We start from the raw sequence: 16,279 nt of genomic DNA, 5'->3' as shown, positions 1-16,279 counted from the left end.
GAGGCCTGCTCACACCCTGTATGTGCAGCCTCCATCGTTTGAGTTTTAAGAGGAAGAAACAGAATGCTTCCAGCACAGTATTCATTTGAGAAATCCAGGTTGGGATGAAAAGACCATTTCAGGTTGGGGAACCGGGGTTCTGTGTGATCACGTTCAGTGCACCTGCACGGCACCCTGTGCTCAGGGTGTAAAGTGACATGGATTTCAAAGTCCTCAGTGAAAACCCTAAATAGTGCTGAGATTGTTACACTCGTGAAAGCTTCTAGCTCTCAGTCCTGGGTTTCCTGCTCGTCCCGGGGTCTCTCCAGTCCTGGGTCCCCTCTCCCATCCTGGGTCCCCTCTCAGTCCTGGGTCTCCTCTCACTCCTGGGTCGCTTTCAGTGTTGAGTCCTCTCACACGTGATTCTCCTCTGAACACATGTAGGCTCCACCCTTTTCTGCTATTTGTGCCCCTGTGGCTGCTGACTCTGGGTTGTTGTACCGCTGCCTTGTTAGTTCCTGCCGGCCCCACCCCTGACCTGATGAAAGAATCCATCCCCTCAGAATGAGCCTTGCACCGACCACCAGCCAGGAGCGACGGGAAGCCTGGGGCCTGCCCACAGGTGGCCCTGATCTTGGGCAAGCTGCAGGGCCATTTCTGGAGCAGATCCCGAAGGCCTGGGGCCCCGTAGCATTTCCTCTCCCCGCCCCAGGGGAAAGAGCAGAAGTTGAAATCAGGCTGCGTACCAGGTACTCTCCTGGGGCAAATTCGTTACCCAACCAGAGGTTCTGAGCATTTATAAAACATAACTAACAGGATGTCCTAAGGATTAGAAACAGCATAAATAAGGTGAATGGCGCACGGAGAGCTGCTGTCCCTAGAGCTACCAGGGCATCAGGGGACGGCCTACAAGTCCCCCAGTGTCACTGTTATACCACAGGGACCCCCACCCCAAAGTACACAGGCTTTCCCAGGCTTGGCATGAACACCACCAAGCCACAAGCGGAGCCTGCAAAGCCACCAGCTGCCTCTAAACCACACTTGGAGTAGCCGGTGTTCCAGAAATCGAGCCCCGAGGCAGCACAACACGTCTTCAGGGTGTGAAGACACAGGCGCCGGCTTGTCATTAATCGTTTGCACCCACATGGGGTTAGGACTATATATTTTCTCTCTCCTCTCAGAGATAATGAAACCACAAAACCATAGTCAAGATCTCTCCCGAGCTGTCTAAAACAGAGAAAGGTAGATACTAGAACTTTCAGTTTGTTCCTGAAAATATATTTGAACACACACACACACACACACACACACACACACATGTGCACGCGCTCACACATGAAGATATCTAGTCAGTACTGGAAGAATAAATAGGAAAACAAAAGAGAAAACTGTTGGCAGGAGGGCCTGTCCTTTCCTAGAAATCCTTTCAGTGCATTCACTCAATAGCAACCCCGTTTTCTAGAAGCCTTAATGCAGCAACAGTGATTTAACACACTGTTTCCATCTCTTGAAAAACTGCTGAAGACCTTAGCTGCCTTTTGGCCATTTAATGGTACAGCAACGCCATTTGTCTTAATGACATTAATGGGATGTGTTTCTTACATCATTTCCTTCTCTCTCCTTTTGCCCCCACTTTAAAAATACACAAACGTTTAAAAGTATATACAAAATGTGTCCTGAGGCTATTGCATCCGCCTTGGCCAAGGATCTTCCCAAACAAGCAGAGCCAAACAGACCCCAAAAGCTCCGCTGTGGACTCTGAGGCTTGGCAGGCACCCCAGGTCCTGGATACCCAGGGACCGTCCCGGGGAATGTGGCCCATGGACTCTTGTCCCATCTACTCTCCCTGGTCTTCAGTCATCTACACTGATTTTGTCTCCATGGGCCACCAAATACAAGTGTGATGTGACCAGCCCCCCACCTGTCTGCGGGGGAGAGTAACCTGCGTTCTGGTGCAAACTGTCACAGCCTTTCGTAGCCAGGGCCACACCAGGCTGTGACTCCTGTTGGAATACAGGGTCCCCCAATGACTCGATTCAGCTATCTGACACAGGCTCAGCCATTACACAGCGCAACGTGTTGAAGGGGACAAAAGTCACCTGAAGAGACCCAGACCCAAGGGCATGCAAGAAGTCAAACTAGTTAAAGAAAACCGGAATTTCCTATTTATTCTAAATTCTGCAGCTCAAACTCTCTCACTTAGGGATTCAACTTCCTTGAGCCCAAAATTGAAAACTCAGAGGCGAATGACGCCTGTGAGCCAGGAAAGCCGCAGCGCACAGGCATGAAGGATAAGAGGCGGCAAACAAGACAAGTTCAAGCCCAAAGCTGCTCCACAGCTGTGTGGTCCTGAGCACATGATTCGAAGTAGCTTTTGAAAAGGAAGGGCGTGTCTCACTTACTCCTAAGCTTTTCTGTAAGGATCAAACAAACCAACTGCATGTAAAGTGCCGAGCCCATAGGAACAGCTGAGTAGATATTACGACGGCTCGTGAGATGTTCGTCTTCAGTCCCCACCAGGAGCAAACGCAGCTGGTTCAAAACACTCCATCAAGTAGAAACTCTCAATGCGTCTGCAAGTTCTGGATGACTGAGAGCCAAAGGCAAGTTACGGTGAGAACCAGAGAAATGTGTCAGGAGGGTAAACGGGCGTCCGACTTACCCCCAAAACCCCAAAGCGCTCGGCCAGGCTCCAACCGCAGAGAAAGTCGATCTCAAACTTGTGGTTCAGAACCACGATGGCGTTTTCTTTCCCAAACTGGGGGTAGGCCTGGGGGTCCGTGTGGATGATACACTCGGTGCCCGACCACCACTCCAGCAGCATTACCAGCTCTGGAACAAAGCACAACAGACAGGCGTTTATTTCCTGCGTCCTTTGTGACCCAGGGCTGGCTCCGCTTGATGGGCTGGGAGCAAGGCTTCTGCCTGCCTGGCTGGGGGGCAGATGGCAACTATTCTAGGGGTAACGTTTTCAATCACTCCAGCCCAGACCCCAGTCCCTGAAAGGGTCTAGACACGGAGGGAAAAACAAGAAAGACTCCACAACCGTCTGCAGGGAAGGATGGAAAGCTTTGACAAGACAAATGACTTGCATTCCTTGATCAAGTACCTTGGGGAAAAATAAATCAGAAAGCCTGAATCCATCAAGAATTCATGCCCTGTGTTTACAGCAGCGTGAGATGATATACAGAATTCTTAACATCCTGCGGAATGACTAATTGGGATACTTATAAACCCCATCAAAGAACACTAAATACCCAATTTTTCTCTCGCACCTGAGACACTTGAGTGCACGAGGTGTGAGAGCTTCGGCGTGAGGACGCAGAAATCCTGGCACCTGAAGGGTGGGGGTCAGTCAGAGCAGTTACCCTGCTGGCCTATGGGAAAGTATTAAAACAGTTGTTCTAGGAGCTTGTGAAAAATAGAAAAGTCTCTTTTTCTTCTTCAGGCACCATGACCAATATGACTTTATCCAGTGAACAATTCCCAAATCTGGTAGCCTCAGGAAAAGTCTCTATGTGGAAATTGTCCAGAAAAACAGTTGAACGTTGGTGAGTACAACTATAGCTATATAGCAGTTTGAAATGAACTGTTAAAGGTGTTCGGCAGCTGAATGGGTGGGTGTGCAAGTCCTCTGTGAAGGCCGTACCCTATTTTTATCACTGGTTAGTGGGGTACACATTCAGCAGAGGACTCACTCACTCATCACCCCCTACACACACACACACACACACGCACGCACACACACGCACGCATGCACGCACGCATGATCCTGACCCTGACCAAGCTGCATGTCTTAAAGGTTTGAATGGCTGCTTTCGGAAACCTTTCTCCTTGAGGGTGGAGATGGATGCTTTTGAAACGGAACATCAGAAACTCTCTAGAAGGCATTGCAGTCTAGTTTCTAAGCAGTGAGCACTGTGGGACTTCGGACAAATGAACTGCACAGTGGCTCAGTGTCCTAATCGTTAGAATGGGGTTGCTTCCTAGGGTTCTGTGAGAATGAAGGTACATGTCACACAATAAGTTCCCACCAAATCCAGGCATTCCGTGTCTACCAGTATCATTACAAACAAACCCAAACACTCCCCTTACTTGACAACGAAAAGTGCTGGCCAATTCCTGAGTTGAGAAAATGCCAAGTCCCCAGTCAGCTGTCCCACAGACAGTGACATTGGTGGGGCCTAGAGTGGTGGGTCAAGGAACAAAGATCAGTGTTCAGAAGGGCTAGCAGGGCAGCCCTGCCGGCAGGGACAGAGGGACAGTTTGCTCCCACTGGGTAGACAGATACTTCTACTGCTGCCCTGATTTCTTCCAAGAGATAGTGGGCAGGACAGCCTATTCCACTGTGGCCATGAAGCCCGGAAAAGTCCCAAAGCAGAGCTCCACGGGAACAGTGAGATGACGCTGACTTGTTCCCTGGGACTCACATCCCGCTGTCGTTCTGCAAAGGTCTCCTGAATGCCTCTCTGTGCCTTGCTCCTCCCCTCCCAAGGTCAGGCCGTGCGCCGAGTCACAGGTTCCCCAAGGCCCTTCATAGCACTTATCACAGCGTGTGATGCAGCCTGAGGGTGTGACCCCCGTTACAGACAGCAGGCCCCAGCAGGCAAGGACTGTGCTGCTTGGTCTCGCTCACCCCAGCCTTAACTCCAGGACCCAGCACGGTGCCGGCACCTTTATGCTCTAGCACACCCTGGTGACCTAACGTGTGCAGGCATGAAGCAAGGGACTGGGGAGTAACAGCCGACATAGGGTCAGGCCCCTCCCCTCCCGGTGCCTGGTGTGACGGGACAGGAAACACTTGCTCCTAGGATGGGTGAGAGCTGAGTTTCATGCTCGTGGATTTGGGGCCCAGACATCCAGGCTGCAGTCCTAGTGGTGTCACTCACTGGTCGTGAGACTTTCAGCCTATTTCTCAATGTCTCCGAAGTCTCAGAGCTCTTGTCTGTAACAGAGGGACAGGAGAAGTTTTCAGAGACGCTGTGTGTACCGAAGCAGACTGTGTTGTCAGGACACCAGCCATGAAGTTGGACAGGAAACCAATAAGCAGTCAGCCGTTTATTACTATTGTACGTCTGGGAAACTTACAGCACACAGGCTCTGTGGTCACTGAGGGGGGTGGGGACAGAGACAGGCAGAGTGTCACAGTGACTTCTGCACCACAGGAAGGAGTTATGATTTATGATTTCATAATGGAAAAGTCCCTGGAGCATTTTAAAATAGGCACACAGCAGCATAATTTTCATTCTGAAAAGATCAGTCTGGCTGAAGTGGTGCCAGATCGGGAAGCCAGGTGGAGGCAGGAAGGCCAGTTAGGAGGCGACTGCAGTTGCCCAGTGAGAGGTGATGGTGGCTGGGACCAGGTGGTGACGGTGGAGAAAGGCCTGATTTCTCACTCATCCCAATAGGCTGTTAGTTACACAACTGAACACTAAATGTCATGGTGTTGAAGAGTTTTCCTTCCTGTGTTTTTACTTTTTTTTTTTTCCCACCAAAGAATATACAGAGGAAAATGTGAAATTCCCTTTGCTGGCTTACAATGTGCCGATTAGGCTGAGCTGCACTACATTTCCCAGACTCCCCTTCCTTGTTTGTTTGCAGTTAAGGGGGCCCAGAAGGGACATTCTTGGGAGGTTTGGCAGGTGTCAGGGAAGCAGCACCATGTGGTAGGTCACACATATTGTTGCTGATTCACCTCCTCACTGTGGAGCCAGAGCAGCTGGGCCTGCGACTGCTGCTCCTTTCGTCCCTGCCAGCTTTCCCGACGCCTGGGCCAGGTGTGTGTGTCTGCCTGTGACGACGGGGCCCCACCATCAATGAATGCCAGGTGCAGTAAGAACTGGCAGGGGGTTCGGTCTGTCCTGGCGGCGCTGCAGATATGTTTGGGGGACCTAATCTTTTGATCACCCCTACGTTACATACATCACCCCGTCCTGCCTGCCTGCCCGGGGGCTTTAAGCTCCAGCACGAGCTGCAGAGACGGCCTGACCAGCCGCCACAAATGCATAAGGACCAGTCCCTTTACAGGGGTATCTGCCAGTGGCTCTGCTTCTCTAGCTGGACCCTCGGGAGGCCCTTCCTCCTCCCCACCCCCAATCACACGCCGTTTCCAGGGTTAACCATTCATCCCGTGTTTCCCCGAAAATAAGACCTAACCAGAAAATAAGCCCTAGCATGATTTTTCAGGATGACATCCCCTGAACACAAGCCCTAATGCATCTTTTGGAGCAAAAATTAATATAAGACCCGGTCTTACTTTCAGAGAAACACGGTAACAGTTTGGAAGGTAGTTCTGCTTCTCGGCATTTACACACAGGACAAGCACACACATGCACACACATTTCCCCCCCACAAACGGGCTCATGTTTTATTGATGTTTGTAAACTCTCCAAACAGCATATTTTGGATCTTTCCATGTTAGTACATATATATAATTATATTGGCAAATATTGATTGGGTTCTGGCCAGGGGTGGGCTCTATTCCAAGAGCTTTCCACCTGATATTGCATGAAGTCCCATTATTAACCCGATGAGAATATGAGGTACTATTATTATCCCCATTTTAATTATGAAGAAACGGATGAATAGGGATATCTTTCATTCTTTGTTCAATAGAGGAAACTCTCATTTCTTTAGGTCAAATATAGCCAGAATGTCAATTTCATAAAGGGTAACAGTCACTGCACAGCAGTGGACACACCATAATTTATACAGACATTCTGCCATTGATTAGCATTGGCTCCCTGTTCTTTTTACTGCTACAAATAATACTGCATTAAACATCTTTGAAAATGCATGTTATTCTTTTTAGTATTTGTGAAAGTATTTCTCCAACATAGTTATACCAAAAAGTGCAATTACGGATTGAAGAGTATGCATATTTTTACATTTTATGGATATTTCCAAATTTCCTTCCAGAAAGGTTCTCCCAATCCATGCTTGAATCCACAGTGCGGGAAAGGGTCTCTTTCCTGCTGCCTGGGCTAACTCCGTGAGGTCCGTGATGGTCGGGGCCGAGTGCGTAGTCCACACATTCCTACAGAGCATGGAGGGCCTCTGTACCCGTGGTATCCTCCAGGTGGCAGCACCCAGGCTCCTTCATCTTTGTAGCTCCGCATCCGTGCCCCAATATCCAATACACAGTAGGTACTCAAACACCTTTGGCCTCAAGTTGAAGGACCTACTGGCTGATGTTTTACTGAATGTTCTTACTGTGTTTTCTCAAAAATAAGACCTAACTGGAAAATAAGCCCTAGCATGATTTTTCAGGATGCCATCCCCTGAACATAAGCCCTAATGCGTCTTTTGGAGAAAAAATTAATATAAGATCCAGTCTTGTTTTCGGGGAAACACAGTATGTAAATAGCTGCCCACAACTCACCGACACCTCCATGAACTGAGATTTCATCTACTTTTCTGTGGGGCTGGTCTCAAGGTAACAGGCCAGGGCCCGGCTCAGGCTTCCTCTGACAGCTTCACAACCGACTGCCAGGCTGACGAGCATCTACCTAACGGGGCTGCTCCATGTGAGGTGGGACACCTGTCACTCCAGGTAGATGCACTTCATACCTCCATGTGTGGAATGTCAGGGCTTCCAACTGCTCAGGGCTCAGGGAGGTGGCGGTGCTCTCAGCCCTCAGCCCTCATGCCCTTGGGGTTCTGTGAGGTCCTTCAGAAGCTCCATCCATTTACCACCCATTAGTGCTGCCCACTCACCATCTGCCCGGGGTGGTGGCAGATCACAGAAGTGCTTGACCCTCTGCCTCCATGGAAATGGTGGCACCATTTTCCTTCAAAGGACACTCTTTGGAGCCTCTAATTTGACTCAGAAGGGTACCAAAGGGCATCTGTGCAAGCCGTCCTGATGGGAACTGTAGGCAGGTGAGGAGGCCACGGAGAAAGCAGGGTCCTCCCACTCTTTATTTAGGGGACATCCCTTGTCGAGGCTTTCAGATTGCAGTCCTACCAGCTATCACCACGAGGCCAGGAGTCAATAGTAAACACCACCAGGGTACATACAGGAGAGCAAGGACCAGCTTTTGCCCCAAAACATCTACCTTCTTGTGTGGGTATCCAAATTAATGCACATTAAAAAACGCACAGCCAGAAACAGCACTCGGGCTTTTGCCTAACAAGCCAGTAATAGCGGAGGTTAGCCGGCCGGCCGGTGTGCGAGGAGTTGAATCCAGACAGGGGATACTCAAGGCCACGAGGGCTCCTCAAGGTTGCAGACACTAAAAGCCATGATTGTATGTTAGGAGGGAGGGGGAGGATAAGAGGAAGATCCAAGGTAGACCTGTGGCCAGTTCCTCTTCTGTACAGTAAAGAGACCCAAGTATGTAAAGCGTTTAACACACGCCTGGTATAAAACCAGGGCTTCCTTCTCCTGACACGACTGCTACTACTACTAACATAGCAACAACCACACAAGAAATAATGAAGGAGCAGAGAAAAACAGGCAGGAGAGAAAAGAGAGATACACCTGGCCGAGTGTCCAGAGCCGGCAGCCCTACACCTACCCAGACACAGACGATGCTGAGCAGCTGCAACACCTGGTCCATTCCGGCCTGGACCCCAGGAGTCCTTGCGCTCATTTCAAACCACAGCCAAGGTCTCTCCATGGCCCCGGCAAATGGAGGTGCTCAGGATCCCCGCTTCTGCACCAGACCCGTCCTCTGAGTTCCTGCTCCCTCACAGACCAACAGGACTGCTGCTTTCGCTCCTATCTGCAGCCCCTTTCGGTAGAAGGGCCGCGAACTTTAGTAAGATTAGGAGGCAAAGTTTCCGCAGGATAGGCCTAGAAATCTCGGGGACTGATCAGAGCTCATTGTGCAAACACGTGTCAACCGTCAGTGTCTCCCACATCTTTGGAGATGGGAGACACGTGCTGAAGGAAAAGTGGTTTTTATAATTAAGTTTATCTAATTTTAATAATTATACAATTACATATATAATTACGTGTAATCTCTAACATAAGTATATGTAATTATGTATTTATAATAGCGTTTTATAATTTAACTTTCACTGATAATTCAACCTCTCATCCTCAAAAAACTCCCAAAATGAAGCTCTGAAATTTCTTGTGTGTGAATGACACTGTCTCCCTCCAGTACCACATGTGCAGGAGTGTGTCTGTCCCCTGGCCTGTGCACCTGTCCCCTGGCCTGTGCACCTGTCCCCTGGCCTGTGCCCCTGCCCCCTGGCCTGTGCACCTGTCCCCTGGCCTGTGCACCTGTCCCCTGGCCTGTGCACCTGCCCCCTGGCCTGTGCACCTCTCCCCTGGCCTGTGCACCTGTCCCCTGGCCTGTGCACCTGTACTGCACCCTACACCTGCAGGTCATTCATCAAGTTACAGGTGCCTACCCAGCACTCTGGGCCCTGTACAGAAATTGGAATAAAAACACAAAATTGAACAATTAGTGGGAGCTGAGTAAACAGAAAGGTTTTGTCCCAGTTCTGGCCCCCAGCATGTATCGAGCACACACAGAAGCCAGGGCTGACCCCTCGTGAGCCACGGAGACGCTGCAAAAGGGCGTGGGGTTAACCAAACGCATCTCCAGTGTTGAAGTGCTTGATGCAGAGCCTGGGGTTCCTGACGGAGGCCAGCTGCCTGCTGGTCCCCATCCGCCTCCGGGATCTATTGTGGAGCCAGCTAGTGGCTCGTCCCCACTCGCGGCACCCCCAGCCAGCTCCACACCCGGCTAGAGCTGGGTCCCCCGTGCCCAGCCATGCACACAGACCATGCTTCTCACTTCCTCTCCTTTCCCCACGTCTGCCTTCCTGACCATGCCGCACCCATCCTTCCAGGTGCGATACACACCTATCTCCACAAAATCTTAGATCCAAGGCCACACACTGTCTACCTCACCTCCTAACTCAGTGTGCTCTGCACACGTGGGCACTTGTTTGTATTTTATTCTGAACTATTTCTAGTTAATTCACCAACATGTGCCTTTTGGCCGCAACAAGGTTTCAGCGCCTTCTTTCTGTGACACTCAACTGGGAGCCCAGGTGTACCTGCAACATTTCAATCCCCACCCTGGAGTCCTCCAAGCTTTTCCTGCTCACACACCCAGGTCTTCGAATGGCGCTGAGGCAAGGAGCCTATGGACAAATACACAGCATATACGTGCTATTGCAATGTCATGGGGACAATCAGGGAAACAATGTCTAAAAAGGTTCCTTAGAGAGGTTGAGAAAGACAAAAAGTTTGAGAAGACCTCCAGCACGTCTCTGATGGAGGTGGATTTGGTATGAGATGGCATCCTCCATCACTGTCCTCCTCCCAGCCTTCAAACAGCCTGTTTTCTATACCCCTTGGCGGGTTGCGGAAGGAATGGACCTGACCTGGTATGTTCTTGGAGCTCAGGTCTTAAGAACTGATGCTGCTATGGTGTAACCTGCCGCCCAAGCCTTGAGATAGATGACAGGTCTGGGTGATGAAGGGCCATGAAAATGGATGCTTGGAACGGGGTGGAAATGCTGTCTCCTTACCACTCACACCCGAGCAAACAGGAGAGGGGAAGCAGGTAATTGATTCAGAGACAGAGGTGCACTGAGAGCAGGTGGTACACATGCTACAAGCATTTACAGTATGAACCTGGGCGACTAATGTCAGGAGTGGGAAAGCCGCTTTTTATAAAGTGGAGTCACCACTCTGCTTCCAATGATTGGGTCAAGATGTCAGAAGGAGGCAAAACATTCAGAAATACGACTGTCTTGACGGCAGAGTACAGTAGCCAGGAGAAGCACTATGCTCCCACCTTCCCTCAGAATACTCAGGTGGGAGGAGGGAAAGGAAGGGCTTAGTGCCCCCTCCCCACCCTACCACTCTGGTTGTCCTGACATTTTGGCTTTTCAACACTCCCTTCCAAAAAAGCAGCTCATGGAGCCACGATACCTGTGCCGTCTGATTAGCCCGTCCCAGGTATATCAATGTTCTTATTCACCCACCGAATACTGACGCAGAGCCTGCTTAGATGTGGGAGCAAAGGAATTCTAGTCGGGGGGACAAGCAATAAGCAGCTACCCCCATAAACATATAGCATGGCTGATGGCCGTAAGTGCTGGGAGGGCAACAGAAGGGGACAGCAGGGGACACCGGGGGCCAGGCGGACCTTCCACAGAGGGCCCGAGATGGATGGCCTCTCCAGAAGGCACTGGAAGGTCAGCACGAAGCATGATGTGCCCTCAGTAACATGACCTGCCAGAATGTAACCTCTACCAGGTAAGGGACCCGCCCTAGGCACGGTATTTCCAGGGCTTAGAGCCAGGAAGGCACTCTGAGAGGCTGCCTGTGTGTTGTGTCAAGTGCAGCAGGCTCAGGGCAGACGAGGAGCTGGGGTCAGGGCTCTGCTGAAGCCTGAGCAGACAGGAGAAGAGAAGGGGCGGTCCCACGATTTCTGCCCTGGGCAGCGGGGGTGGACTTGCAGTTAAGTGAGCTGGCAGCTTGGTAGGAAGCGGGGGTACACGGAGGAAGCCGGCTCTCGGGTTTGGACACATTTCCCTAGTGCGGGGACCAGCAGTCCTGGCTCATAGGGGGCGGCAATGGACGGCTCTTCCCTCCCTGGCCTCGCCCAGCTCCAGCCTTTGACTGCCCCCTGTAATTCTGGCCCCCGCCAGGGCTACTTCTCTCCCAAGCCCTGCGGATCTTCTCCCGCATAACACTTTCCCACTCAGTCACCAGTGAAAGTTTACTGGCCCATTTCCACCTCAGCCGGGCGCTTGGCAAGACGAGAAATCAGACTTCCCTGGGCCTGCAAGCAGCAGGAGCTCGGAGTACCAGGAACCATCAGCACCGGGGCTTTGTTCTCTAGAGACCACCTCCCACCGCGTGTCCGTCGGGAGGCCCACTGCCCATGAGACAGAGCAGCAGCACCGTGAAATGCTCCTGGGGACGGGGATGAACTTGCATCCATGGAGCGCTCCTGTCTGGCCTCAGCTCGCTGCCCAGGGAGGCAGGCAGAGCAGGTGAAGCTCACCCCAGAATGTGGCACTTTCTCCAGGACAAAGGCAGAGAAAAAAAAGAGCTCTGTGAGTGGGGGGGTCTGTCTGGACCCTATTTAAATCCTGATTTAAACACACCAAGGGTGAAAAAATGTTTGGAACCAGTTGGAGAACCTCGAATCTAGATGGTATCACACAACACGACACTATCAAAAGATTACCGTATTTTGCCGTGTATAATGCACACCCACATTTTTGGCCCAAACTTTCAGGGGAAAAAAAACCCTTTTGTTTCAATTTTTTAAATCAAATTTTTATTTGTTTATATTCAGGTACTTGTGTTTTGTATTACAAAGGAATTTTAGCACTTATTTATTTATTTATTTTTACACTTTTAACTCATAAGCATAAATAAAGGAATTTAAAACATTTATATAATAGGGAATTAGCGCTACCCATGTATAATGCGCATCTTTATTTTTTTTCCCTCACAAATTTGGGTTAAAAAAGTGTGCATTATACATGGCAAAATACAATAATTTTGATAATGATATTGTGATTATGTTTTTAAGACGTTCTTTTTCTTTACAAAACACACCTCATAATAATTTGAGATGATATTTCATGACAAACAATGTCTGGACTCACTGTGAATTTTCAGCAATTATAATAATTCAGTAACTGTCGGTATGATAAAATATTTAAAGTTAAATCGTGGTGCTGTGAATACAAATCGTGGTGCTGTGAATAGAATCCTTATGCTATTCTCTCTGCTCTTATATATTTTTAAGAGTTTCATAATAAAAAGCGAAAGGAAACAAGTTCCGTCTTCCGTGGAGGATGACTCCAGGTTCAAATCAAAGGACAAACACCTTTGTCCTTAGGCATCACTGCCCTGAGGGGCAACAGGAGGGAGACAAAGAAGGGAATCTCAGGAAAGCATCCATGTGTAAAATGCAGAGCAAGGCCATATATGGATTTCCATTTTTTAAATTTCTGAGAGCGATGAAGGTTTAACACAATTTGAAAACACTCTATGTTTCAATGCCACTCATTAAAAGATTAAAGGCCTACAGTTCCCAGAGTGTAAAAGTATTCACTCCTTTCCTCTCCCTTTGCTTGATGATGGACAAGTAAGAAATTCTTGTTTCCATTGTTCCCACGGCCACCCAGTAAGGTCCCCCATACCTTAGCCCCGCCACAGAGGTTGGACTCCAACCCTCAAGGCTTCTCAGCACAGTGACCTTGGGCAGCTGTTGTCTCCCCTCAGTCCCCTGAGGTGTGAAGTGGAGATAATCCCACATGTGGACTGTGGTGGAGCGCAAACATCAGTGCCCTGGCCGATGGTAAATAAAAGCTCTTCCATAGCTACTGGCTTGGGGCCGTGTTTCTGACTCTAATCAAGTGAGCAAGAACTAAGCGTTTTCTGTGCCAGGTGTGGGCCTCACAGGGGAGGGACGTCCATGCCCTCTCACAGAACTGAGATCAGCAATGTCCACGTCAGGTGAGGACTTACTAACACGCTGCAACGTGTCTGGCAGAGAGCAGCCACCCAACGGCCATGTACCCCATCCTCTCCTCCCTCGGACCCATCGTACACCGACCGACACCTCTCTTTCCTGCCTGATCCAAATCCCAGTGCCCCTTGAGACACAAGAAAAAGCCCCCTCCTTTGGAAACTACCCCAGACCCCAATTTCTGATGCGTGCTTGCCTTCTGAACTGCTCTTGCATGTGCCTCCGGCTTAGTGACACGGGTATGTATGCTTTGGGGCTCCTTTCCACTCTTGAGCTATGATGAAAAGTGGTGTTACTCAACTTTCCAGAGGTTTCTGGAAGCTTAAACTTCTACTACCCTCGCTAAGGTCTCAGAGTGGTCCTTCCAGAATTACTTGCCAAGTTGCTTTAAGGAAAAAAAGGCTCTGAAGCCAAGAAGTAAGAAGCTGTGGTCGTACGCTGCACGTTCCCCTTCCCAGACACACAAAGATGCGATCCCTTGTGAAGCCTCAGGCCCACGTGCTCTACTCGAAGATGGAGGGCCTTTCCCTGCATCCTTGAATGGAAGTTACACTTCTGAAGCTGGGTGCTCACTGTACGCCTGTGGGTGGGACACACGTTCAACCTGGAAGTAGGGTACCCAACGTAGTCTTCTCAAAGCAAAATGTAAACACAGATACCAAAGACAGTACAGACATTTGCAGATGTCACCTTAGAGAGGAAAAATGATCTCCAGGCCAGACTCAGAAACCTACTTCATCTAAAGAAAGGGACACATTTGTAGAGAAAAATGCATCGACTGGAAAGCACATTGGTCATTCAGGACGAATGGCCACGTCACCTCCCAGAGCGAAGGCTGACAGTGACCCCGTGTTCTGCCTCCATGGCGGATACACATCTCCCACTGCATACCCAGTCACTGGGGGTGCCGCACCCCGCATCCACCCAGTGGCCTTTGCTGAGCTGGACAGTGTCCTCATCGGCTCCCTGAATGCGACCTGAACCCACATGTACACCAGCTTCAGAGCAAAAACGTGTCGGTCAGTCAACACTTGTGCTCCCTCCATCTTACCGTCTCTGCTGAGCCGGACCAACTGCATTCCATCTTTCCTCTGTGTTTCGTAAGGTAGCTTAATACGAGTTCATTGGAGCCTGATTAAAATAACAACAAATCAAGTGTCTCAGCCTACAAAACAGATGATCCGGCTCTGGAATGTGGTAACTCCTGAAGGCACTACCTACCTACGGGACCTCCACTCACCTCCCTGCTATCTCCGGGAGCGTCTCCACAAACAGCCACTGACATGTTGCCAAGAAATGCAACTCACAGCCAACTCACAGGTCATCTGCTCACACACTTTGGTCTCTCCTGCCACCCACGGTCCATTGCCCCGGTCCTGTCAGTCCTACCTTGTCCGCGTCTACTGTTATCCATCCTCTTTTCCATTTTCAATGCTCCCTTTGTCACCCCTAGGTGACTTTCTCCCTGGTCTCTCTGCCTCTAGTGTTACCTGCTCCTCTCGTCCGGTCTGTGTCTGACGCCAGCGTAACCCTGTCAACACTGTCACTGGCCCCTCACCACCTGCAGAGGACCTGGGACTCCTTAACCAGGCCCTACTGTCTGGTCGACGCTTTTCCACTTTTTCCACCACACACCTCAAGCCAAGGTCAAGTTGAACTCCATGCTGTTCCTGGAATTACCTAGAACTCACTGTACCTACTCCAAGCTTTAGCCTCCTGCTCAAGCTGTTTCCTTGGCCCCAAAGGCCCTTCCTTTCTGTACCAACCTTATCTGTCTTCCAAGTCTCAGCTCAAATGAAGTCACATCTGTGAAGTTTTTCTTGATGCCCCTCTCTCCCCCCTCCATCAAAAGTAATTTTTCTCTCTTCTAAATCTCCCATTGGTAACAATGTACTTTGCAGTCAGACAGCCTGGATGTGAATTCCCATCCCATCATGCTTCCAGGCATATCCTCTGTTTGGCTCAAAAAATGTTTGTAAGAATTCTCTGCAGGTTTGGACAGTCTTACGGCAACAGGGTCCTGGGGAACATGGTAGGAAAAACTGTCACTAATACTTGGATTGCTTCTTTTGTCTCTTTTCTTGCATGTGTCTGTATTGTTGCTGTGAACTGTCTCCAATGACATAAACTGGCAACTGTGGGAGCTACCTCCCTGCTAATGAAGCCCCTCGCTGACCATTCTGGGCACCCCGAGGAAGAGGGAGGGGTGTGAGGTTGTAAGAGCCAGTCACGATGGGTAGAGTGTGGAGGAGAGACTTCCAGGATGTGACCACTGCCTGACCCCTGCTGGACCCTCGAGCTAGATCCCGCTAGATCAGGCCAGAACAGAGATTGCCTCCAGAGATTGTGAGTGACCCCTCCTCTATGCCCCAGGCCTGCTGGCTCCTGGAACAGACCTCTGCCCTGTAGGCATGTAAGGCATTTTCCCCTTATCTGGGATGGGTCATGCCCAGTACCCCATCCATCCTGCCCTGTTCTATATAACCCCCTTAGCACCTGCCACATGGTTTGAAGGACATCCACGTCCGTTTCCTGCCACTCAAGATGCTCCTTAAATAAGCTCCCTTAATAAACTCTTGATGTAAGGGTGGAATTGTCAGCCTTTTCCTTTAGTCCCAGTAAATTGCCCATCTTGTTGTGCTGCCTACAGCCTGCAGGACAGGGCTTGCACAAATATCAGTAAGTATTTGCATTCTACAACCTGGGGGACAGCGTGAGCTTTAGCTAAGAGAACATTCCAAAGATCCAGATCACGTCAAAAATTAGTTAAGGCTGGTAGCGTCCTCAAGGCCTTTCATTAAGTTATTTTTTAATTCTAAAATTTACCTTAAGAAATT

The 16,279-nt window shown here is 49.9% G+C and overlaps 1 protein-coding gene across 5 annotated transcripts in view; it reads right to left on the bottom strand.

Moving 5' to 3' along the window:
• AGPAT4 (1-acylglycerol-3-phosphate O-acyltransferase 4) overlaps positions 1 to 16,279 on the bottom strand; it is a 106,697-nt gene that overhangs the window by 23,694 nt on the left and 66,724 nt on the right. For all 5 annotated transcript variants that reach the window (XM_019749823.3, XM_074333788.2, XM_074333789.2 and 2 more), the window contains one exon: positions 2,642 to 2,811. In XM_019749823.3, coding sequence (XP_019605382.1) covers positions 2,642 to 2,811 — 170 coding nt within the window. The remainder of the gene's footprint in view (positions 1 to 2,641; positions 2,812 to 16,279) is intronic.

Source organism: Rhinolophus sinicus, chromosome 2 (assembly GCF_057876585.1).
Source record: "Rhinolophus sinicus isolate RSI-liver-muscle chromosome 2, RSI-T2T, whole genome shotgun sequence".
Classification (NCBI taxonomy): Eukaryota; Metazoa; Chordata; class Mammalia; order Chiroptera; family Rhinolophidae; genus Rhinolophus; species Rhinolophus sinicus.
This window is presented reverse-complemented; position numbering and strand designations above follow the sequence as displayed.